Source organism: Dama dama, chromosome 12 (assembly GCF_033118175.1).
Source record: "Dama dama isolate Ldn47 chromosome 12, ASM3311817v1, whole genome shotgun sequence".
Taxonomy (NCBI): Eukaryota; Metazoa; Chordata; class Mammalia; order Artiodactyla; family Cervidae; genus Dama; species Dama dama.
In genome coordinates this window covers 32,596,557-32,622,423 of record NC_083692.1, presented here as the reverse complement: position 1 = coordinate 32,622,423, position 25,867 = coordinate 32,596,557, and the positions used below count along the sequence as shown (strand labels likewise).

Here is a 25,867-nt window from a genome sequence, read left to right as displayed (position 1 = left end):
CAAGAATGCAACTTTCTTCCTTCTTGTTAGAATATGTGGATGATGGGGTTGCCTCAACATACTGGGTTAGAACCAGGCCGCCAATGGTGGAGAGGGACCTCTCCCCTACCGTTTTCTCTGGCCTTTGTAACAGCATAAGAACATCTCTCCGTTTTGCTTTAAAAAAAAAAATAAGGAAGCGAAAGAGAAGGATAAAAGATAAGTAATAATTCCCAGGAAAAGGACTGGCGCAGCTTCTCAAGCAACCAGAAGACAGAACGACATCTACGAATCTAAACCGGAGACGAAACCACCAGGAGCCTACCTAACCCCGGTGAGATTGCTTTTGTACTCGCGTTACTCGCCAGGTGCATTTCCCGCCCTTGCCCCCGCCCCCCTCCCTTTTCCCACAATCCTCTGTTCCGTGGACCAATGCTCCAGGAACGAGTTACAGAAAAGGCTATTGGTTGAAAGAATAGCCAATGAGAGAGCTTGTTACTAGTCTTTTGCTGTGGTGTTGGGGGATCGCTTTAGGCCTGAAGCCGTAAGCGTCCCAGTGATTTTAGCAGGATGAGCTCAATCGGCACCGGGGTGAGTTCTTTGTTTCTCTGTGTGGTAGTCTAGTCTAAGGGTTAGCGTGGAAGGGAACGCGGACAGACCGCGGTGGGTGCGCGGACTCGGGGTCCTCCGGGACTGCCTGGGGGCAGGTGGGCCGCTTCGAGTTGTGCGGTGCCCGGCGGTGTAGGCCCGCGCCTGCGGTGACTGTGACTTGACGCTTCTCAGCTCAGGTGTAGCGGGCTTGGCCGCGCAGCAGTGAGATTTGGAGCCGCTTAGGTTGCTGAGTCACTTTCTTTAGCCACTTAGGGAAACCGAAAGTGGAAACTCTTGAGGCCTGAAGTGGTGTGTGCGCGCACGCTGTGAAGGACTTGGACAACAATTAAGCTCTTGAGCACCACTGAGGCAAGGCGGCTTCAGAGTCCAAAGTTTGTGACGCCGCTTTCCAAGAACCTCTCCCCCCCTCCCCACCCTTGCAGTTCCTGGGGTGCTGCTGACTCACGGATTCTGTCTTAGCTTCGAGGGTACCGATGGACCTCTCTGTATGAGTCCCTGGAACTTTCTCAGAACTGATAAGGAAATCTTATCTAAAAAGCGGAATCTGAAGAATCTTTTCCATTTTTTCCATTGTCCCAGCTTTTCTCGTAGAGAAATAAAAGCACTGTGAGGTCTCAGTACCGTAAGCGTTTAAATGATTAGCTACGTACTTAACCGCTTCTTTGAACAGACAGACTGCAGGATTTTGGAGTTAGATTTGTTAACTTGTTCGGCCTACTAACTTTTCTTTGTTAAACGTACTGCATATATACAGTCTTCGGCTTGCTTCTTTTATGTATTTCCCCATATAGAAAACATAATGTTTAGAAATATTGATTGGTTGGTTCCACTAGAGGCATTGGGTAATGGGTTTCTCAGTTCATTTACTCCCATTGTGCATAAGATTTTGATTCTCACCATTAGGCCCAAATTCTGGTTTTCCGAGTTGGATAATAGGCAATTTATACTAAGGTTGTCATACCGTTTTTGGATTAGTTGATGCTCAGTAATGCATGTTGTAGCAAATTGACTTTGCAACTACATTAATGTTACCTTAGATTAATAGTGTTCTGAAGGGTTCTACAAACCTTTTAAAAATTTTTGATAATATAACTAGGTGAGAAATTTTGAGTATTAACGGTGGTAAAGATCTTCGTTTAGCAGACCAATTACCCTAGATTAATAGTGTTCTGAAAGGTTCTACAAACCCTTTAAAAATGTTTAATAATATAAATAGGTAAGATATTTGGGTATTACCGTGGTAGAGTTAAAGATCTTCCTTTAACAGATCAACAAGCTGAGAGGCAGGAAGCACCAATGTTTAAGACTTAACACCTGTCTTGTCCCAAGAACTCCGGATGTGAAGACCTGTCTTGCTATTTCTCTCCACTTGATTGTTTGATAGGCATTTCAAATGACATGTCCAGAGTAGATCTCTTTTCTTCTTCCGTTGCCATTTTGCATCTCCTACAATTTACATTTCAGTGAATGGTTCAATTTTAGTCGCTTAAATGAAAAAAAACTATGATGCACTTCTGATTTCTTTTTTACTGTATTCCTAAAGCCAATCCATTAAGCACGGTTTTTTTTGACTGCACCCTCAAAGGATAACACCTTCCATGTCTTTCTCTCTTGTCTAAGACACTCCCTTTGTAATACCCTATCTGCTTCCACTCTTGTTTTCTCTATAATTCATTTACCAGATGAACAGCATTTTTAAAAAAAATTAGAACCTCTTCCCCTCACCCTACCTAAACTCCAGTGACTTTCTGTTGCATTTAGAATAAAATGTAAACTTGCTCCAGCCTAAAATAAAAGACTTAGCATAACTTGGCCCTTATTTGCCTCTAATATAGTTTACTCTTCTGTTTACCATTTATGGTGCTCAAGATGCAGTGGCATTATTTCCTTTTCTTAATTTTGCTCCTCGTATTTCTACCCTGAGGTCTTTTATGCCAGATGCCAGGACACTCTTTCTCTATATTCTAAATGAGTAGTTACTTGTCTTTTCGGTCTGGCTCAGCTTAAATAACATAATTGCTATAGCATTGCCTTCCTTGATCAGGTAGTCTGTGGTATTCCCTGAGACCGTAAGTTCACTCTGTCTTATTTTTCATCATAGAACTGTTTATCTCCAGCACCTGGATCTGTTTGAGGTCTGATTTGAAAATGAAGGACTTTAAGAATGAGTAGTCTTTGTATTTCCTCATAGTGACTGACATATAATAGATGCTTATTAAATATGTGAATGCTAAATGCTGTGTCCAAGCTCCTTTAGTTCATTACTGCCACAGCTATGAATTAAAATACTTCAGTGCTAACGAGAAGCCAGTGTTGTTTCTACCATGGTAATTTTTTCAGAAATGAGCCGTGTTCTGTGTGGGAAAAGTTCTGACTTTACCCAGGACTGGTATTCATTGCTTGTCAATAGCAGAAATCTAAAGTGTATAACTTTTCTCTTAGCTGCTGTTCCTGCTCTGACATGCTTTCCCTTTCTCTTCAAAGCAAAATCTTCACTGAGATTGAACACACATTTCTGATGTGTAAGCCATTTAGGAAAAAATTGTTATTACTGCCAAAGGTGCATCCTTCTAAGCTTGTTATTGCCTTTTCCTTGTAGTATGATCTGTCAGCTTCTACATTCTCTCCGGATGGAAGAGTTTTTCAAGTTGAATATGCTATGAAGGCTGTGGAAAATAGTAGGTAAGAAACAGTGTTTTACTTGAAATTAGTGTGTTTTAGCCAGGTATTAAATGTCTCCTTTTTGTTTTTGTTAATTAGGCTTTGTTATGTTACTTTGGCACAAATAATACATGCCCTAAAATAATCTCAATTTATTAGTCATTTCCAGATTTCTCTTTATGCCAGCTCTCTCCATATGACTGTATTTCCAGTTGACTCCAGAATTACACACTTACACATTCTACCATGTCTCAAGTGTATAAAGCCAAATTCATCAACATCTTCGCTAGCTCTTTTTCAGATTCTTGACTTACATCATTGGTGTCCTTGGCCAATAGGTTTGTGACTTTACTGTCTAATCTTTTATTTCCTTGTGTTTTCAGTGCCCTGTGCAGTTGGTCACATGATCATCTTAGGAGGGATATTTTTTATTTTTCTCTTCTGCTGTTATACTCCAAAAGGTGTAGGACCACCAAGACATTTTCCTTTTGGATTACTTCCTTCACTCTTTTTTTTTTTTGTCTTAAACAATGATCTTTATTTTTACACAAAGCAGTACAAAACTAGGCAGTTCCTTAAAGGGTGACTTGGAGCTAGAAAACTCACCCTGAGCGTGAAAGTGTTTGTGTTAGTCGCTCAGTTGTGTCCCACTCTTTTCGACCCCATGGACTGTAACCCACCAGGCTCCTCTGTCCATGGGATTTCCCAGACAGGAATACCTCAGTGTGTTACCACTTCCTTCTCCACACTCTTGTCTTTTTTGTTTAGAGTAATTCACTAAAATGACCACTATAACATCTTAGTTGAATTACCAGCTTGTTGACAAATTCTGAGTCTTATATTGAAGAATTTTTATAATCAATTATATGATCATTTAAAAAAATGCCTTCTAATTGAATAAAGTCTGCCAAGGCAGGTTTCATTTTTAATTTTTTTATTGAAGTATAGTTGATTTATAACATAGTTTCAAGTGTATAGCACAGTGATTGAGTTATACATATATCTATATAATATATATATAAGTAATCATTGTATTTTTTAATATAAAGCAGCTTTGGGATGAGATAAAAGATTTAAAAATTTTTCTTTCATGTCATTCAGCTCTCTTAAAAATTTTTTTTTTATTGCTACTAAATAAGCTGTGTTGATGTTTGAGCTCAATGTTTTGAATGTAATGAAAAGTTGTGTGGTAGGAAAATGTTTTGAGAATATTAGAAAAGCCCATGTGTAGATGTAGTTTTCTTACTTTCTACTAATACCTTCAGTATTCGATCATGGGATTTTCATAAGGTTACAGATAGTATCTGGTCTTTGCATGTGCTGCCACATAGCCCTCAGTGTGTGCATACTAAGTTGCTTCAGTCGTGTCCGATTCTTTGTGACCCTATGGACTAGCCTGCCAGGCTCCTCTGTCCATGGGATTCTCCAGGCAAGAATACTCGAGTGGGTGGCCATGCTGTTCTCCAGGGAGATCTTCCTGACCCAGGGATTGAACCCGCGTCTCTTAGATCTCCTGCATTGGCAGGCGGGTTCTTTACTACTAGTACCACCTGGGAAGCCCCATAGCCCTCAGTAGATACTGAATAAATAGATGTTTATTTTTTGTGTGCCATTTTCTTGGTGGTAGAAACAAGATGTATAGATTTCTAATGGTTTATGAAATGGTATTTTAAAATTTTTGAACAAAAATACATTTTGAGTCTTATGGGATTTGTTAGTGAAGCTAGTTGATTTTGTGTTTAAATGTTATAGTTTTATAGATAGCAGTACTTACAAACTGTCAGTATCTGATAATACAGTAGAAGTGAGGCTGTTAAGAATTTTAGGTTGAACTGTATTTGTCATTGTGTACAAGGCCTGAAAGAGTTCAGAAGAGAGTCAAATTCAAGAAAAGTTGACATTTTTCCCCGTTGGTAAAAGAAGATAGGCTTTTTGGCCAATGAGTTGGAGAAAGATTTGAGGAAGTTTATTGTTCTCCTTTTCCTCCTTTGCGTCCTTGCATTTTCATTGGTGTTAAAAAACTGGTAGGAGATGTCTTGACTAAGAAGAACTGGAGATACATTTTGAAGCTATCTGTAACTGAGAAAATTGAGATTGGGCTGTGAGGTCTGTGTATTTTAGCAATTTGTTTTCTATAAATTATTTCTAAATATGACCTTAAACAGTTACATTTAATTTTGGGAAGGTCATGTGAGCAGTTACATTTAAGCAAGCTTAAATATAATTTAAAAAACTGGAAACATTAAAAATGAGTATTTTTCTACATAAAGAAAAATTACTTGGAAAGTTCCTTTTTTAAAGGGACCTATGTCACCTGGTATGATAGAATATTGGATGAGGATCAGAAGATGTGAATTTTCCTGCTAGCTCCTGCCAAATGGTAATAATACATAAGGTTCCAGTATTCAGTCCCCTGAATGTCACTTTTTTGTCTGTAAAACTGGGATGCGGACATCTAATCTAACTTCCCATACCTTACCAGAAAAATGAAATTGGAAATTTTTAAAGTGTTCTGTGAGCTTGAAAAAGTGAATGTGAAAGTTGCTCAGTTGTGTCCGACTCTTTGCGACCCCATGGACTATACTGTCCATGGAATTCTCCAGGCCAGAATGCTAGAGTGGGTAGCCGTTCCCTAAGTGGAAAAGAGAAAAATTAGGTGTGAATCTTCTTAAAAGTGAGACATATAGACTGAATCTTAGAAAACATTTAACCAAATAATTTTAAATGAGATTATATGCATGCATTGAAAGGAGAGAAATTATTTTTTAGTTTATCATTATTTTTGCTATTTAATTGGAGTATAGTCCAAGGGACACTCAAGTGTTTTCTCTAACACCACAGTTCAAAAGCACAAATTCTTTGGCAATCAGCTTTCTTTATAGTCCAACTCTCACATCCATACATGACTACTGGAAAAATCATTGCCTTGACTAGACAGACCTTTGTTGACTAAGTAATGTCTCTGCTTTTTAATATGCTATCTAGGTTGGTCATAACTTTCCTTCCAAGGAGTAAGCGTCTTTTAATTTCATGGCTGCAGTCACCATCTGCAGTGATTTTGGAGCCCAAAAAGAAGTCAGCCATTGTTTCCACTGTTGCCCCATCTATTTGCCATGAAGTGATGGGATCGGATGCCATGATATTAGTTTTCTGAATGTTGAGCTTTAAGCCAACTTTTTCACTCTCCTCTTTCACTTTCATCAAGGGGCTCTTTAGTTCTTCTTCCCTTTCTGCCATAAAGGTGGTATCATCTGCATATCTGAGGTTATTGATATTTCTCCCGGCAATCTTGATTCCAGCTTGTGCTTCCTCCAGCCCGGCATTTCTCATGATGTACTCTGCATATAAGTTAAATAAGCATGGTGACAATATACAGCCTTGATGTACTCCTTTTCCTATTTGGAACCAGTCTGTTGTTCCATGTCCAGTTCTAACTGTTACTTCCTGACCTGCATACAGATTTCTCATGAGGCAGGTTAGGTGGTCTGGTATTCCCTCTCTTGCAGAATTTTCCACAGGTTATTGTGATCCACACAGTCAAAGGCTTTGACATAGTCAATAAAGCAGAAATAGACGTTTTTGTGAAATTCTCTTGCTTCTTAGTCGTGTATATATGTCAATCCCAATCCACATTTCCCCCTTTCCCCCCTTAATATCCATATGTTTGTTCTGTTTGTGTCCCTATTTTTGCTTTGCAGGTAAATTCATCTATACCATTTTCTAGCTTTCACTGCTGCTGCTGCTAAGTCGCTTCAGTCATGTCTGACTCTGTGCGACCCCATAGATGGCAGCCCACCAGGCTCCCCTGTCCCTAGCTTTCACTAGAAAGCGTTATATGTGTGCATTAATATATGATAACTTGTTTTTCTCTTTCTGACTTACTTCGCTTGGTGTGACAGTGTCTGGATCCATCCACATGCCTGCAAATGGCACAGTTTCATTCCTGTTTATGGCTGAGTGATATTCCATTGTATGTATGTATATACCACATTTTCTTTTTCCATTCCTTTGTTGATGGGACATCTGGTTACTTCCATGTCCTTTCTATTGTAAATAGTGCTGCCGTGAACAGTGGAGTGCATGTATCTTTTGAATTATGATTTTTCTTTAGGTATATGCCCAGGAGTGGGATTGCTTAGTCACATGGTAGTTACATTTTTAGTTTTTTAAGGCACCTCTATACTATTCTTAGTGGCTATACCAGTTTGCATTCCCATCAACAGTGTAGGAGGGTTCCCTTTTCTCCACACCTTCTCCAGCATTTACTGTTTGCGGAATTTTTGTTGATGGTCATTCTGACTGGTGTGAGGTGGTATGTCATTGTAGTTTTGATTTGCATTTCTTTAATAACTAATGATGATGAGCATTTTTCATGTGTTTGTTGGCCATCTTTATGTCTCCTTTGGAGAAATTTCTATTTAGGCCTTCTGCCCATTTTCAATTGGGTGGTTTGTTGATACTGAGCTGCATGAGCTGTTTGTGTCTTTTCAAGACTAACCCGTTGTCACTGCTTCCTGTGCAGATGATTTTCTCCCATCCTGAGATTGTCTTTTCATCTTCTTTATGGTTTCCTTTGCTGTGTAAAAGCTTTTAAGCTTCATTAGGATCCATTTGTTTATTTTTGTTTTTATTTTCATTATTTATTATTATTTTTTGGCCACGTCTGTACAGCATGCCAGATCTTAGTTCCCCAACCAGGAATCAAACCTGTGTGCCTTACAGTGTAAGTGTGAAGTCGTAACCACTTGACGACCCGGAAGTCCTAAAGATAAATTCTTTCAAAGAAAGAAATTCAATCTTAGGGATTTAAAAGTCAAATATTTTTGAGTAGCTGTTATGTTAGGGACAGGAACTACCAAAACAGATAAGAACATATAAGAAGATACTTAAAACACTATTAAAAAACCTATATATGATGATCATAACTATTTTATAAAAGTATGCCCCTAGAATACGTAAATCTATGGCTGATTCATATCAATGTATGACAAAACCCACTGAAATGTTGTGAAGTAATTAGCCTCCAACTAAAAAAAAAAAAAAAAAAAAGTATGCCCCTAGAAGGTAATATGCAAAAGAAAAAAAGGAGTTAAATTATAATTTTTCAGTTTATCCTCATTGAGTGGACAAGATATGAAAGGAAGATTGTGCAACGTAATTGTGAGACTAGATTGTTTAGAACAAAAATGTACACAAAATTGTGGTCATAGGACATCCTTATACTTGGAAAAAAAAATCATTAGAACCTTGATGAGTATTTAATTAAGTAGGCTCTTAGGTTCTATAAGTATTTACCATAATGCTCACCCCAAAGAGCATTTATTTATGCAGGTTATTGGTTCATCAGTATTAGAAATTAAAACCAAAAAATAAAAAATACTTCTTAATTTATTTAAATAACAGTGGTAAAATTGCATGTTAACAAATAATTACATTAACATTTATTAAAATACTTAAGTAACAATAACATTTTTAATGAAAATTACTTTTCCAAAACATGGGGAAAAAGTGTGGTGAGAAGAGTTGCGTTGTTTTACATTCTTGAAAATCTCAGTGATGAATTGAATCTTAATAAAAGGCGGAGTCTCATAGTTGCTACTACTTTAGTATGTTGTAACTTTTGTTGAAGTTTGTGCAACAAATCAGGCTTCATATACATACATAGTTGGAAAAGAGAGGAGTCATTTAATAATCTTATGCATGTTGTTTATTTATACTGTACCATACTGGACAAATTTTAGTTTTGTAAAGGTTAGTTGCAGTGTGGAGTCTGAAAACGTAATAATGAACTTTTTGTACTATTATTAAAATCTGTTGCACTGTCTTGTACTTTGCATGTTTTATCCATGCATGATTTGTAACACTGTATGTTGGCCATTTGGAAAATACTGGTTCACTGAGTTATAACAGACCTTCCAAAGTAGACATATTTCATTATTAACTGTTAGAAACATCACATTTTTTAATATCACCACCAATATGTTTTCCAAAACTCCAGTTTGTGTTTGAAAACTCAGATTTTATCACTGTCAAGAAAATACTCTCACTTGTTTTCCTTGAAGTGACAGGCTCATTTTGTTCATTTTAGAAAAAAGTCTGCCACATACCTAAGTGAAAATAACTGTAGTTATTATTCTTTGATGGTAATAACAGATGTTCCTTGAAAAAATTTACACCTGAAAGCAGTTTATCAGTGCTACTTCCCGCAGGCAACCATCATATTTTGATGTGCAGCAGAAGTTTGGCTAACTTGATTTTTGTTAGAATAAAAAAAAGACAGATACTTAAGGATTAATGTCTACTATAATTAATTACAACTTTATCAGGGACATTCTTAACTAAAAATGGTTTTTTAAAAAAACAAACAGCATAGCAATAAAAAATACAATGAATGGTATTTACTGCTACTGTTTATGGTCAGCCAGTACCATTGGTGCAAACATCCACACAAGGGAGAAATTCAAGTGATGTTTCTGTATTTTTATAAAAATATTTTTGACCTGACAAACCATACTTTGAGAACTTTTGGTTTAGGGAAAAGGACATTTTAGATTCTGAAAAATGTGGAAGATGAGAAATTGTAATAATTGGGAAAGGCTGTCTGAGACTATTCAAGTAAACTTGCAAAAGTTTGTGGAAATTTATTTAAATGTGCTGTGGTGAGGAGGAATTGTATTCTAGTACCCAGGATAACTTCAATAAAGACTTGAAAGCAAAAATGGTGTTTGAGGGACGACAATGAGGTTGAATTCAGCAGAGCACAGGATTTATAATATGAAATTGAATTAGCTAGATGGGCTTTGCAGATTCTTGGGAGTTAGGAAATTCGGACCAAGGAATTTAAACTTTAAGAGGTACCTGAAGTGTGGGGGAAGGAGTGTCTGAAATTCTTTACAAAATTTGTGCATGTCACTCAGTTCATTTTTCTGGTGGTTTCTTATAGAATTCTCGTTAAAAGAATTAGATTTAAAGTAATTATTTTTTCTTGAAATGGCGGTATATAATTTCTCTACATTTTACTTGTTTTTTTCATCAATTTTGTTTTAAACAGTTGAACAGAATGTTTATTCTTTTACACTTACTGTAAGCAATGCATTGTTAATGCAGAAAAGGCAAAAGAAAGGAAAAGAATTATAATCTTTCCACCCAGATTAGAAACTGTTAACTCTTTATTTTGTATGTAGCCTATCATTTATATGCATGTTATGTACCATTTTTAATGGACATGACTAGTCAGCATTTGTCATAAGATAGCCAGCATATGCTAGATACTGTGCCACTTTTTACACATTTTGTTAGGATCTTTTTTCATTTGTGTATTATTATCTTTCCATGTCATGATATGAAATTTTTTTTCTTTTGGTCACATGATTGTTTACATGGATCTAATTCATCACACTTTAGGATGTTTGCCCTTTCTAGTTTTCAAATGTATTTGCTTTAAAAACTTGATATGTTCTAAGAAACAAATCTGCCTGTTTTTTTGTTTCTTTTTTTAACTTGAGTTTAGAAAGTTTCTTTTATTTTCAGTTAAAAAAATTGATTTTTTTTTTTCTACTTGTTTCAGTACAGCTATTGGAATCAGATGTAAAGACGGCGTTGTCTTTGGGGTAGAAAAATTAGTCCTATCTAAACTTTATGAAGAAGGTTCCAACAAACGACTTTTTAATGTTGATCGACACGTTGGAATGGTAAGGTCACATTTAAAAGTGTTCCTTTTTGCCTTGTCCAGTTTCTTGTGATGTAATTAATTGGAATATATCAAAATGTAATTATAAGAACCTGTTTATTACTTTAGCATTGAGGCAAAAACAGATCAGAGAGCAGCCATAGAAATAATCAGAAAGTTACTGGTTTATGAACAGTTCACTGTCTAAAAGAAAGGTGTGTGCGTGCATGCTCAGTTGCTCAGTCATGTCTAGCTCTTTGTGACTCCATGGACTGTAGCCCACCAAGCTCCTCTGCCCATGGAATTTTCCAGGAAGAATACTGGTAGCATTCTTATAACCCAATTGGAGATACATACGAAAAACCAAGTTGAAGAAAATGAGGAGGGTAGAGGTGTGAGAAGATTGGGTAAAAAATCTTGGCACCATAGATTGCCAGTCAAGGCATATGCTTGAGAGGCAGTAAGTCTTTAGTTTTTTGTCTCTTTTCTGGGGATAACTGTCACGCTGAAGGTTTTATCAAAAAGAGAATACCTTTATAGTAAGGTGGAGTATCAGGAAAGGATGTCTGATGAAAGGAAAAGTGAGCACATCCTTTTTAGTAGCTTCATAAGCGTCACTATATTTATTTCATGCAGCTGGTATGACATAAATAGATTACTGGGGTATACTGAAGTCATCCTATATAAATATCAGACTTTCTTCAGTAAGTATAACAGTCCAGAAGAAAGAGAAAAGTGATTTTTGACCCTGCTTTCTGTAAAGTCAAGGAAGAAAAGAGAATATGTATTCTGTGTGCTAGGTAATATGCCAGAAGTTCTTTATATAAATTATCTCATGTAATCTTGACCAACCAGTGAAAGTAATATTAATCCCATTTTTACAGATGAGGAAACAGACTCAGCTGGTAATGAAATATGCTGGGATTTATACTTGGGTCTTCATGGTCTGTGTGTTACTCTAGAGCCCATTCTTCAGGGTGAGATTCTGTAGGGTTCACTCATTCTGCTAAAGTATTGGTAGCTTTGTTATTGGTATTTCTAAATAAGATGTGTTACACATAACACAGAAAGGACTAGCAAAATATAAGCAGTAAACTATAAAGCTACAGATACACTTTTTTTTCCTTCAATTATTAGTTTTTCTGAATCTGTTTTCTCTCCTGAACAAATTTATTACTGCCAGTGAAACTGGTGTTTTCCTGAAACTTGGCCAGATTGTAACCTAACTGGTAGAAGGGAATTAGTGAATTCTGCTTTCTTTTACTTAGTAAAAAAGATAGCTTTCGGTAGATGTATTTTGAAAAAAATCATATAAGCTTATAGGTAGTTTAGTGGTGGAAAGATTTTCCTAGAATTTTCAGATTTGTCCCATTTGTTATTAAAAACTGATGGCATTCCTTGCAACTGGAAATTGGTAAAACATTAGACATTGAAGAAGGTTGGAGAAAAGAAGGATTGATAGTCTTGTCTCCACAATTGTCATCTTCAAGTGATTTGACAAATTATTAGACTTCACAGTGAGTTTTATGCAATGGAAGATTATTTAAATCATGAAAATTACTACCTGGGTTACTCTAAACTCCAGTTTCCTCACCTGCATTAGCATGTTATGAGTGATCAGTAATGGATTAAGGATTTTCATAATCATTACTATTACTAGGTAGCAGTAGAAGAAGAGGCTATTAAAATTTTTGATAGAATTTATTCTGCAAATCTTCTTATGTCAGTGGTTTCCAGTACCTGTAACTGTTTCAACATGTCTGTTTTCATGGCTTCCCTAGTGCAAAAGAAATACCCAGTGGTTCTGTGTTTTATATATGTATGTAGGTCTAAATCATGATTTATGTTCTTAAAACTTAGTAGCTATAAAAACAAAACCTCACCATATGACAGTAAAATAAAAATTTTTTATTTTCAAACAACCACAACTACTAATGTGTACTCTTCAGTTTCTTAAAGTTTGGAATTGGATTAGATGCTGTGCCTCACCCCACCCTGCTTCCTGTTTCACATTGATTTTTGCACAGTGCTTATTTTCTATCACGGCAGCCCCAGCTTCTCAGTGATCCGATGGCATTGAAAGGAATGTGGAATGGTCTGATGTTGAAACTGAACTACTTCAATATGTGTTTCCCCAAAAACTTAAAATACCCCACAACTCTGAGTTTACTGTAGTTCCTGGGATATCTCAGCATGTGGTTTGGTAATTGCAGTTCTAAGCCACTAGATTTGTGGTTTGTCATGTTTTGGTTTTGCATTACAATTTATTAGTATGCTGAAAAAGAAAGGAGGTTTGAGGCTACGCCTTTTAAATCAAAACTTTTAATAACTTTTTAAACATAGAATGGCTTTAAATTAAAAACCAGCTCTAACCAAAACTCATGGTTTTACTCTTCTTTGTGGTTGTTTTAGTCTTTATAATGAAGTTGGAAATAGGGAGACATGGAGTTTTTTTAATGTCATCATTTGACAAAAGAATGAAGTCACAATTTTGGGAAATTTCCAAATTGTTATCCCATACTCAAGCATCGAAATTCCAGAATGCCTTGCAAAGATGATGGTTTAGTCACTAAGTTGTGTCTGATTCTTGAAAGACCTTTAAGCCAAACTAATTTATTCTAATGATGATGCTTGTTAAAAATATCAAGTTAAGTCTATCACAATCACATACTTTTGCTTCATTTGTGATAGAAATGTTAATTGGTACTTTTTTTTTTTTTCAGGCAGTAGCAGGTTTGTTGGCAGATGCTCGTTCTTTAGCAGACATTGCAAGAGAAGAGGCTTCCAACTTTAGATCTAACTTTGGATATAACATTCCACTAAAAGTAAGTTGATAACAGTTGAGGAGCCTCTGGAACAACAAGAGAAAAATCTTAATAAACTCTTCTGTTTTTCCCCCCTCAGCATCTTGCAGACAGAGTGGCCATGTATGTACACGCGTATACACTCTACAGTGCTGTTAGACCTTTTGGCTGCAGGTATGAAATTTAGTGAGATATTCAGCGATATCTGTACTATAGTTATGTTTTCCCAGCATCTTATTAGCCTTTTATACCCTTAAGAAATGAACTTTCATCAAGAAGTACTTGAACTTTTTTTTATTGTATCTATGTGAGATGATGGATATTATCTAAACCTGTGGTAATCATTGCATTTCACAGTGTATATAAATCAAACCTTTATGCTGTGCATCTTAAATTTAATGTAGTGATGCATGTCAATTATTTATTAATAAAACTGGGGGGATGGAATTCTCTGATACTAGATCCAGACATTTTCAGGAAGTTGCAAACTGATTTTATTAAAAAGATTTTTAAAAATTTAATTTATTTTGGGGTCTCCGTTGTTGTGCAGGCTTTTCTCTAGTTGTGAAGAGCAGGGGCTACCCTCTAGTTGTGGTGCGTGGGCTTCTCATTGTGGTGGCTTCTCTTGTTGCCGAGCACAGGCTATAGGGCCCACGGCCTTCAATGCTTGTGGCTCCTGGGCTCCAGAGCACAGGTTCCATAGTTGTGGTGCATAGGCTCAGTTGCTCCGCAGTATGTGAGATCTTCCCAGATAAGGGATCAAACTTGTGTCTCCTGCACTGGTAGGCAGGCTCTTCACCACTGAGCCACCAGGGAAGCCCTGCAAACTGATTTTAAATAGAGTCCATTTGTTGTTATTAAGTAGCCAATGGTACTGACATCTCAGTTTTCTCATTAGTTTCTGTCTTGTCTTCTATAAGCAACAGGTAAAATGCACTTAAATGGGAATTGGTTATATGGTATTCTGCACATGAAGTAGTAATATGAAGCTGCTTTCTGTTTATAATTTCAAAAAAATCAGTAATTCATATGATTGTTCAATACCCTAATTTTAATTTTGTTGCATATAAAAAATACATTGAATCAATTTGGATTATTGCAGAAAAATAACTGGAGGAATATTGGGGAATAGCCAAGAAAGAATGAAGGGTGGAACAAGAGTTTGAGGTAGATTCAGTGTGTTCATAGCAAGAATTTTGTTCCCTTGGCTTTTTCATGTTTATGCCTTTAGCTCTTGGGCCCTCATGTTACTTGTCTGTCTGTTAGTACTCCTTTCCCTGCAGTGCTATCCTTGTAGGAAAGGTTGATTAGAAAGTTTAATACTAAACCAAGGCACATGAATTTTGAACATCTTCAAGTATATACTTATTTTTATCCAAACTATATTATCAAAGTGCTTACTGTCAGTTATATGGGTATTAGTCAATGTTTATCTTAGAAAGTAAATTGCATTTTTATCACTGTACTTTTTAATACTTTTCTGGTATTAAGAACCATGGTTTAAAATTACTAATTTACTTTTGTGCAGTTTCATGTTAGGGTCTTACAGTGTGAATGACGGTGCACAACTCTACATGATTGACCCATCGGGTGTTTCATATGTGAGTTAATTTTGAATCATCTGAGATTCTATTTCCAGTTTAATGGTCTCTCATTAGCACTTAAGTCATATTCAGATTATATGTTTCTTTAATACTCATTTAACATTTTCTTATTTAACATTAATAACGAGAACCTATGGGTATGAGACAGTGAAGATTTGTGACTTTTTTTTTTGGACTATGCCGCATGGCATGAGGGATCTTAGTGAACTGACTAGGGGTTGAACTTGTGCCCTGTGTGTTGGGAGCGTGCATTCTTAACCACTGGACCACCAGATAAGTCCCAGATTTGTGACTTTTAATATGCTACTGTAGAAACTGCATGGTTTAGTTGCTGAGTTATACCCAACTCTTGTGACCCCAAGGACTGATAGCCTGCCAGGTTCCTCTGTCCCTAGGATTCTCCAGGCAAGAATACTGGAGTGGGTTGCCATGTAGAAACTGCATAGTCAACATAAAATTTTGAATATGTGCTATTTTATTACCATAAATATTAGCAGAGTCTCTAAAATGAATATAATGCCCTCCCTTTTGAAGCTTTTTGGGTTTTTTGATATTGTTTTGGGTGTTTTTTTTTTTTTTTGGCTACACCACATGGCTTGTGGGATCTTAAGTTTTCCAAACAAGAGTTCAACCAGGAATGTAACCCAGGTAGGTCCATGACAGTGAAAGCCTGTGTCCTAACTGTTGAACTGCCAGGGAATTCCCCAGTACAAAGGATTTTAAGTGGGATTTCTTGGATCTTTCTCTAATAATCTTTTCTTAAAAAGTGTTTTCTGAGATTTTAATGGTTTTTATACTCATTAACAAAATTATGGCTCTTTAGGTTTTGTCATTACATACAAGTATAGTTATACAAGTATGAATGGGCATACTTAATTAAAAAAAAAACACCTTTACAATATAAATTAGGGAATTCCCTGGTGATCCATGGGTTAGGACTCCATGCTTTCACTGTCTGCTGGTTTGGGAAACTGAAAATTCCACAAGCCGCACTGGTGCTGCCAAAAAATGTGTATATATACATTAAGAAGGCTTTAAGTATTTAACTCTTAGGAATTCTTTCTTTCAAAAATTGTGTGTGTGTGTAAAATGATATAATTTGTTTTCCTTTGGATATTTCTTGAAAATAATCCAGGTTATTCTATACTTAAGTTTGATGTTTTAAACTTTTTGAGTCCCTTGTTATTCATTTTAGTAAATGTCTTTTTACTGTATTTCTCCATATGTGCTTTTGAATGTCATCTAGCATCCTTTTATTAATCTTTAAATAGAAACAGTAGTCATTAATGACTTATGATAGTATATTAATAATACTTTTTTTTTGGTGTATATTCTTTTTAAATAGGGTTATTGGGGCTGTGCCATTGGCAAAGCCAGGCAGGCTGCAAAGACAGAAATTGAAAAGCTTCAGGTAATACCTTTTTGTTGTTTAAAATTCTGGTATACCATTATTCTCATGTGGTTAAGTTTCATCATCACAGACTAAAGCTTTTAGTCCAAGTGTGGTTCGCCATTTTAAGTCAAGCTTTCTGAAGCTGCTAGATTGGTTGAGCAGGAAAGCTGGCAGCATATTATCTTTAGAGTTGTATCATGGGTTCTTTTGATTCTGATGGCTGTCTAATCTTTTTTTTTTTTTTAATTTTTTTTTTCATTTATTTTTATTGGTTGGAGGCTAATTACTTTACAATATTGTAGTGGGTTTTGTCATACATTGACATGAATCAGCCATGGATTTACATGTATTCCCCATGATGGCTGTCTAATCTTAAAAAAATTTTTTTATATAATTTCATATATAATTTCATATAATTTCACATAATTTCATATAATTCATATAATTTCATATAATTTCACAAAATCCTTGAGACCCATTCACCAAACCCTGTGCCCCTTAGGTTCAGAACTTTGGTCTTTTACTCTATCACTTCTTTCATCTAGAAAACGGCTTTTGTCTGAAGTCTTACACATTAAAGTCTGCGTTCCTTTGCTTCTCTTTCCTTTGTTCCCAACATCTATTAGTGTGGGAAAAGTTTCTTAAAAATTTCCTGGCTTTCCTTTTAGCCATAAATTTATCAACTTGACATTGAAATAGTACCCACCAGCTCTTCATTGCTTATAATTCATATAATTTTCATATAATTTCACAAAATCCTTGAGACCCATTCACCAAACCCTGTGCCCCTTAGGTTCAGAACTTTGGTCTTTTACTCTATCACTTCTTTCATCTAGAAAACGGCTTTTGTCTGAAGTCTTACACATTAAAGTCTGCGCTCCTTTGCTTCTCTTTCCTTTGTTCCCAACATCTATTAGTGTGGGAAAAGTTTCTTAAAAATTTCCTGGCTTTCCTTTTAGCCATAAATTGATCAACTTGACATTGAAATAGTACCCACCAGCTCTTCATTGCTTATCAGAAACTTCCTTAAAAGACAGGCATATGATTTAGCAGTATTTTGGTAAATTACAGTGACAAAAATTTCTTGTACATTTAATGTTAATGCTGTACTGGAACTTTGCTCAACTAATTCACTGATTCAGCTTTTTTAATACCAGGTTTCTAGTGCTTGGAACTTAACACCAAGTTCTAGACCTGTAAAAGCCTAATCAGTTATTTTAGGATTGATAAAATTGACAAAAGGACCTTAGAGATCACTTAGCCCAAGTCCAAGCCTGGGTTAAAACACACTGGCTAAATAAATAAAATGAAAAAAAAAAAAAACCAAAACACCACACTGGCTAGAGTCATAGACTATTGCTTACAAACAATCCAAGACCTTATAACTCTTAGACCAGTGGTCTTTTCTGTCATATATTCTTTTCTACTAGGGCTTATAGGATATTGAATGTAGTTCATTGTGCTATACAGTAAGACCTTGCTGTTTACCCATTCTATATATATAATAGCTTACATCTGCTAACCCCAACGTCCTACTCCATCCCTCCACTAGCCCCCTTCTCCCTTGCAACTACAACTCTGTTGTCTATGTCTGTGAGTCTGGTTTTGTTTCATAGATAAGTTCCTTTGTGTCATATTTTAGATTCCACATACAAGTGATAGTATACGGTGTTTGTTTTTCTCTTTCTGACTTACCTTACTCTGTATGATAATCTCTAGCTGCAGTGCTTTTTAAAGTTTTATTGGAACATAGCCATATTCAGTCACTGGCTGCTTTTGCTCTAGTACAGCAGTGGAGTTTAGTAGTTGGAATGGAGACCGAAAACCTTATCCCTATGATCAAAGTCTAAAATATTTACTACTTGGCCCTTTAACAGAGAGAGTTTGCCAGCCCCTGCTCTCAGTCATGACTCTGGTCTGCTTTTCTACTTGTGTTCTGTTTACCAAGAATATAATTTTGTAAAATAAACTTTACCAACATATGTAAAAATGTATTTGATATTTAAGATGTATCGCTTCAAGTTTAAGTTTGCCTTTGTATGTTACAATTAATCTACTAAATATAGAACTTAAACTTATAAAGACAAAAATATGAATATCGGTATTTTCCTTTTCTTCACCCCTAATTTGCCATGAAAAAATTTAATCAGAAATTCAATCAGAAAAAATACCATACAACAAACATCTCTGTCTAGATTGAACAGTTGTTGCTTTCCAATATTTTTCCTATTTCTATGAGCTGGGGCATCAAGATTTGTAAATATTAAATATAAAAAATAAAATATTAGTAAGCTTAATTTAGAGATACAGTAGTTAAACCACCTCAAGTTTGGATTGCTGTTTATGACTGTTCATTATTTTTTCACTATTTTCCATCCTCCACATATTCAGAATATGAACACCAGGTTTACGCATTTTAAAAAATTTTGTCAAATGTGTTCAGAAACACATATACTAAAAAAATTCTGCATTGGTTACTTGCTGTACCTTTAGTGTAACAGACTTTTCTGCCAGGCATCTAAAGGCTATTTTTCTGCCTTGATTTCCATATGTTCACTTTTGCAGTTCATTTATCTTCCTCATAATTAAATCAGATAAATCTGTGTTCCAAGACTCCACTCAGATCTTGGTTCTTCAGAGCTTTCCCTGACATTTTGCAGTTTTGTCTTGAACAGTTTCATGAAGGATAATTTATCCCTGTTTATGTAGCATAGAGAAGTATTTGTGGTTTGTTTGCATTTTATTATCCTGAATTCACTATAAAGAAAAAAAAAATTTCTTGGTAATCTTTTAAATGTCAGGGTTGTCCTGCGAATAAATTCATAAAAGAGTCTAGATTTTTATAAACTTTAATATATTTCACAAAATTATTGGTGCCCAAGGCTTTTTTTGCATAATCATTAAAAAAATTAAACAATAAAAAACTTAAGTTTTGGTCTTTTTGAATTTCAGGTTATTTTCCTTGGTTTTATATTTAAGAATCTTAAGAGCATAGGTTACTGATAAAAGTTGCCAAAAAAAAGTTGCAAAAAGAATCTGAAAAGTTACACAAGTGGAAAGTGTTCTTCCTTTGACTCATAACATAATGAATATATATTTTATTTTCTGTAGATGAAAGAAATGACCTGCCGTGATGTTGTTAAAGAAGTTGCAAAAATGTAAGTTGAAATTTTCCTTAGTATTGACAAATATTTCACTTGACCTTACCTTATACATTAATCCTAAGAGGCTGTTTTGTTTGGAAATTAGTTATTGCATTAACGTTAGAAGGTGAATCCAGCATTCTGAGAGGCTTCATTTTAAGTGACAGTGAACAGGATGGGAAAAAACAGCTTTTGATTAAAATACACTCCTGTTCAGTTGACAGAATTCAAGATTTGGAGGATATAGTGAACCTCTAGAGACTTCATTTGCTAGCTTCCGACTTCTTAAATCTCAAAAGTCCCAATTATATTAACCTTAGCTTACAACTTTAAGGTCTACAGCTGAAGTTCTTGTAACAAGATGAATAGAGCAGTATTTCAAAACATCTAGAAATAGCTAAAGAAAGCCTAAAGTAGTTTATGTTACAGATACCTAGGGTAGAAAGCTGTGTAACAGTAGTAGTAAGCAGCAATAATGCCAGTAAAATCTCAGTGACCATGCTTCAAAATACATTATTTTTTTTAGATCAAAGAATGCAGGCATCTAGTATTTCAAAAAATCTGATAAAATGCTGGTTTTTTAGTCAGCTTTTCAGAGTTAGAGTAATAAACGTAATATTCCAGAGAATTCATAACACCTCTGTCCACATTAGAACTACGTCATCATTGTCTAGTCAGCAGGTTTTACATCTAATAATACATGCAAGGGGGAAAAAAAGTCCAGGAGGGTCTATTATATGATGATAAACCTATTATTTGAATGATACTCTTAATCTCTATACTGATAGTTGTAACAAAATATTAAAATCACAAGTGTTTTATAATTTTATACTAATCTACCACTCCTGCTACTGACACCCTCCTTCCCCTACTGCCTTTTTACCATGAGACCCTTGCCCTTTCTTGTGAAGGGGAATCCATTCCATTCTGTGATTGTCCTTTATTAATAACGACAACCTAGAGGACACTGGCAACTATAACATGATAGAACTAATAAAAAGTAAATAATCCTCATTGAATTGTGCAAGTTTTTTTCCTTCGAGAACTCTTCTGGATATCAGTTCTTACCACAGCTTTTATGTTTATATTCTGTGTAGGAAAGCCATTCTTTCATCATTTAATAAAATGGAGTACTACGCATCTTTTAGTTCTAGAAAGTTTAAGATGCTTTCTTATGTTACAGCTGTTATAGCAAGGCTTTAGAAATACCCTCCAAATTACTTTTGCTACTTTGTTGTGAAAGATGGTAAAGTATAAAATAGAAAAAAAGCTTTGCTGATAACTTTTTACTTCTGTTTTTTAAAAATAATTTTCTTTTTGGCTGTGCTGGGTGTTCATTGCTGCTCAGGCTTTTCTCTCATTGTGCACAGGCTCCTCATTGTGGCCTGGGAGCTTCAGTAGTTCCAACTCCCAGGCTCTTAAGAGCACAGGTTCAGTAGTTGGGGCCCATAGTATGGTTGCTCTGCAGCGTGTGGGACTTTCCGGGATCAGGGATCAAACCCATGTGCTGCATTGGCAGGCAGATTCTTTACCACTGAGTTACGAGGGAAGCCTTGTTTTTACTTCTACTTTTAATATATTGTGTGACACTGCTTCCTTGTTTGCTGCAGCTTGTCTTGTACTGTTTAAAGGCCAGGTTTAGGGACATCCAGAATAGTAAAGGGGTTTACAAATATTCCTGCCAAGAAAGTGCAGAATGAAGACTAACTGTAAACTAGTAAATTAGTTTTTGTTTAAAAATCAGTTAATGAATGGAAAATACCAAATATCCTGGAAAGGCACAGGTAATAGCTTTCTCCCATTTGAATGTTCCTTAGGAGACATCTTTTAGTTCTGTCTCTGAAAGAATGTATCAGAATGAACAGCTTGGGTTGTATAAAGGTATATGGTATAGTGAATCCTTCCTAGTGTTTTTTATCAGTCCTAATTAATTTTCATATTATAGACTATGTATACTGTGTGTATAATTTTATAAATACTTATATAAGGAATGGATGTTGATTTGCTGAGTGGGTATATGAACTATGTTTGTAGATGGCCAAATGTTAATTTCCTCTTTCTGTTCTAGAATTTATATAGTCCACGATGAAGTTAAGGATAAAGCTTTTGAACTAGAGCTCAGCTGGGTTGGTGAAAGTAAGTGATTACTCTGTACTTATTTGCTATCAGAGTCATCAGTACCAAACCTAATTTACTATAGGTGCCTTTTTTTTTCAATCTTAAAAAAAGTTAGTAATGGCCTGTACACATAGAAAAGTACACAAAAAACAAACAGCATGAATATATTAGTGTAAACACTAATTTGGTGACCAAGTAGACCAGCCTGCCAAATTACCCTTCACTTCAGTTCAGTCACTCAGTCGTGTCCAACTCTCTGCGACCACATGAACCGCAGCACGCCAGGCCTCCCTGCCCATCACGAACTCCCAGAGTCCACCCAAACCCATGTCCATTGTGTCGGTGATGCCATCCAACCATCTCATCCTCTGTCGTCCCCTTCTCCTCCTGCCCTCAATCTTTCCCAACATCAGGGTCCTTTCAAATGAGTCAGCTCTTTGCATCAGGTGGCCAAAAATTATTGGCGTTTCAGCCTCAACATTAGACGGGAGTCTGCATATAAGTTAAATAAGTAGGGTGACAATATACAGCCTTGACATACTCCTTTCCTGATTTGGTACAGTCTGTTGTTCCATGTCCAGTTCTAACTGTTGCTTCCTGACCTGCATACAGGTTTCTCAAGAGGCAGGACAAGTGGTATTCCCATCTCTTTCAGAATTTTCCACAGTTTATTGTGAGCCACACAGTCAAAGACTTTGGTATAGTCAATAAAGCAGAAATAGATGTTTTTTTGGAACTCTCTTGCTTTTTCAATGATCCAGCAGATGCTGGCCATTTGATCTCTGGTTCCTCTGCCTTTTCTAAAACCAGCTTGAATATCTGGAAGTTCACGGTTCACATATTGCTAAAGCCTGGCTTGGAGAATTTTGAGCATTACTTTGCTAGCATGTGAGATGAGGGCAGCTGTGCAGTAGTTTGAGCATTCTTTGGCATTGCCTTTCTTTGGAATTGGAATGAAAACTGACTTTTTCCAGTCCTGTGGCCACTGCTCAGTTTTCCAAATTTGCTGACATATTGAGTGCAGCACTTTCACAGCATCATATTTTAGGATTTGAAATAGCTCAACCCTTAGACCTCCATTAAGTCAACAATCCTTACCTTGTCCACAAAGGTAACCACTGTCTTGAATTCCAATAGCCAACGGGGCTGTTTCCAGTGTTTACTGAAATGAATAATGCAGCTGTGCATGTCCTTTACATCTACTGTGGCATGCATATGTAGTAGCATTTTAGAAATATATGTTAAGAGTGGAACTGCTGGATCATGAAATAAGCATTCATTCAATTGCAGTACTGGCCACAGTGTGTTCTGACTGCTGGGTGCCTTTCTAATACAAACAAAGCTAGAATAAATTTAGGGATACTAATGGAAAAGTTCTGCTTAATAAGAGACTATATAAAGTTGTGAGTAGTTTATTTACTTTGAAACATCCATTGCATACAGTATTATTGGGAAGTAACCTTTTTTCTTTTTAGGAAGGCAACCATAGGGCTTCAGGGACAGATTTTAAAATCTAATCATGCTGTGAATAAATTGTTGAACGTCGCTAACTCATGAATCTTTGCAACCCCATGGACTGCAGTATACTAGGCTCCTCTGTTCTCTACCATCTGCTGGACTTTGCTCAAATTCATGTTGAGTTAGTGATGCTGTCTAACCATTTCATCCTCTTCTGTCCCCTTTTCCTTTTGCCTTCAACCTTTCCTAGCATTGGGTCTTTTCCATATCGTTGGCTCTTCACATCGGGTGGCCAGAGTACTGGAGCTTTGGCTTTAGCATCAGTCCTTTCAATGAATATTCAGGGTTGATTTCCTTGCGGTCCAAAGGACTCTCAAGAGTCTTCTCTAGCACAATTCAAAAGCATCATCAGTTCTTTGGCACTCAGCCTTCTTTATGGTCCACCTGTCACATTGCCATGACTACTGGAAAAACCATAGCTTTGACTGTGTTTGTGAATATATATATGTGAATGAATCCTCAGGATTTATAGCACCAGGATAAATCATAGCATAATTTCTTTATTGTAAGAGCTTATGAAGCACAAAGATGAGGTCAAAGAACCTGGTATTACCTATGGATTGGCTAGATTGTTTAGTCTTTTCAAATCACAGTGACAGTTCTCGTTTTTAATTCATTTAAATATATGACTTAATTTACAGTAACTAATGGAAGACATGAAATAGTTCCTAAAGATATAAGGGAAGAGGCAGAGAAATATGCCAAGGTAAGCCATAGCATGAAAACAGCTCAAGGTAAAAGCATCATGGAAATATGTTGAATTCTATTAAATAACACTTAAGAGTTGAGGTGAACTAAACGAAACTTTCTAGGTTATCCTCAATGAGGATAAAGTTGCCCTGGTTCCAAAATATTTTTTTTGTGCATGTGAAAATGGCAAGGTTTTTTGAGAATATTTAATGCTTTCATACTGTGTGTATCCTATCAAGAATATAGTCATTGATAGAGCAGGATGTACTTAAAGACATTCAAGTAAAGTTTAACATTCTAAACCAGTCTTCCATTTTACTTATAAAGAATTTTGAATGACAAGCACTTAGATTCAGGTTGTTATAGCAGTGCTAAAAATTGACTTTAAACACTTTTTCTCTTACCAGGAATCTTTGAAGGAAGAAGATGAATCAGATGATGATAACATGTAACATTTACTTGTATATTAAATTTCTAATACAGTCCCATGTAACTATTTAGCCCTTTGGATTATTACATACCAATTTTCATTAAATTTTTGTCTTATAACGATTCAAGTTTGGTTAATATTTGCCTGACAGAACTGGTGGGGGTAATTGAGCACCTGTTTATTCAGCATTAAGATGTAGCTTTATGCCTGCTGTAAAATTCCTTAGTTAAAAATACTGTAGATGGAGGCTTTGGAATCAGATTAATTTAAAACCCCATCACTCATCTGTATCATATCCTGCTGAACTGTCGTGTTTTGCATCTACCAGCTTCATAGGTAATTGATACCACTGCTCAGTTTTGTGTTTAGTGAAGTAATTGTTGGTTAACAGCCACTGTTAACCTTTAGAACTTTATTTTATTTTGAGGAGTGGATTTAAGGGTTCACAAAGTCTCTATTGTGTCACTTAAATTTCTTGATCTGTAAGTTCAAATTAAAAAAGCCATATTTTATGCTTAAGAATATATTAGAATGCATGTGTAAGTGCTCTGTAAACAAAATACTGTTATTGAGTGTATAATCAGTTTTGTGGCCTTCAAGGAACAGTAGCACTCCCAGGAGGAACAATCTGAACTCAGGCCAACTATGCTAGGTATACACACACCCTATACTGGCCTCACGCCAGTATCACTCCATTCAACTGTCATACTTTTCTGAGGTCAGAGTTTGGCAGTAGGGTGTTGCTGGACTTTGAACATTTGTATAGTTCAAACAGCAAATCATGCGAGAATAGTTAACTACTATACAAACAACTCAAAACCAGTTCTCATTATCATGGCTGCTTTTATGTAAAATTATCTGCTACATTTTACTACTCGTGTATTTAACTGAGAATGACCCCAGTGGCCCTGGAAAAACACCTAAAGAACATTAAATTGGATAATAAGCTTAATACCCTAAGCCAGTGTCTGACCATTCTATACTTCCTACTTCCAAGTATGAATGGCACATGAATCTTCTATTTTCATTATACTGTGAGAACACCTGTTCTTAAATTCACACTGGAATAGCCAATAATCCTCTTTAAAATAACAGGGGTTCTAATGAAATTTAAATTTGAGCAGTTAAGCCACCTCAAAACATCAGATAAATCTAAAACCAAGCAGATATATCTAGCTTTTCAGCTATTAGGAAAGCAATTGATTTTCATATACACTATACAGAGGATTAATAAATAATCTAGGTA

The 25,867-nt window shown here is 35.9% G+C and overlaps 1 protein-coding gene and 1 long non-coding RNA gene across 3 annotated transcripts in view; one reads left to right on the top strand and one right to left on the bottom strand.

The window, feature by feature from the left end:
- Positions 1-429: 429 nt before the first annotated feature.
- PSMA3 (proteasome 20S subunit alpha 3) lies at positions 430-24,743 on the top strand. The gene is made up of 11 exons (XM_061156965.1): positions 430-570; positions 3,191-3,273; positions 10,820-10,943; positions 13,645-13,746; positions 13,826-13,899; positions 15,254-15,326; positions 16,675-16,740; positions 19,834-19,880; positions 21,934-22,001; positions 24,143-24,207; positions 24,599-24,743. Exons 1-11 carry the CDS (start codon positions 550-552, stop codon positions 24,641-24,643), a joined length of 768 nt encoding a protein of 255 aa, XP_061012948.1. The 5' UTR covers positions 430-549; the 3' UTR covers positions 24,644-24,743.
- Positions 4,208-25,867, bottom strand: part of LOC133066172 (uncharacterized) — a 36,165-nt gene continuing 14,505 nt past the window's right edge. Inside the window, exons 5-6 of one of the 2 annotated variants that reach the window (XR_009695099.1) lie at positions 5,727-5,884; positions 4,208-5,331 (exon numbers count right to left, since the gene is read on the bottom strand). This is a non-coding gene — a long non-coding RNA (uncharacterized LOC133066172). The remainder of the gene's footprint in view (positions 5,332-5,726; positions 5,885-25,867) is intronic. The other variant, XR_009695098.1, reaches the window with a different exon arrangement.

Coding starts and splice junctions, on each gene's coding strand:
- PSMA3 (XM_061156965.1), top strand. CDS start 550: ATGAGCTCAATCGGCACCGGG. Junction 13,900..15,253: donor GTTAGACCTTTTGGCTGCAG/GTATGAAATTTA, acceptor ACTTTTGTGCAG/TTTCATGTTAGGGTCTTACA. Junction 19,881..21,933: donor GTTAAAGAAGTTGCAAAAAT/GTAAGTTGAAAT, acceptor TTTCTGTTCTAG/AATTTATATAGTCCACGATG.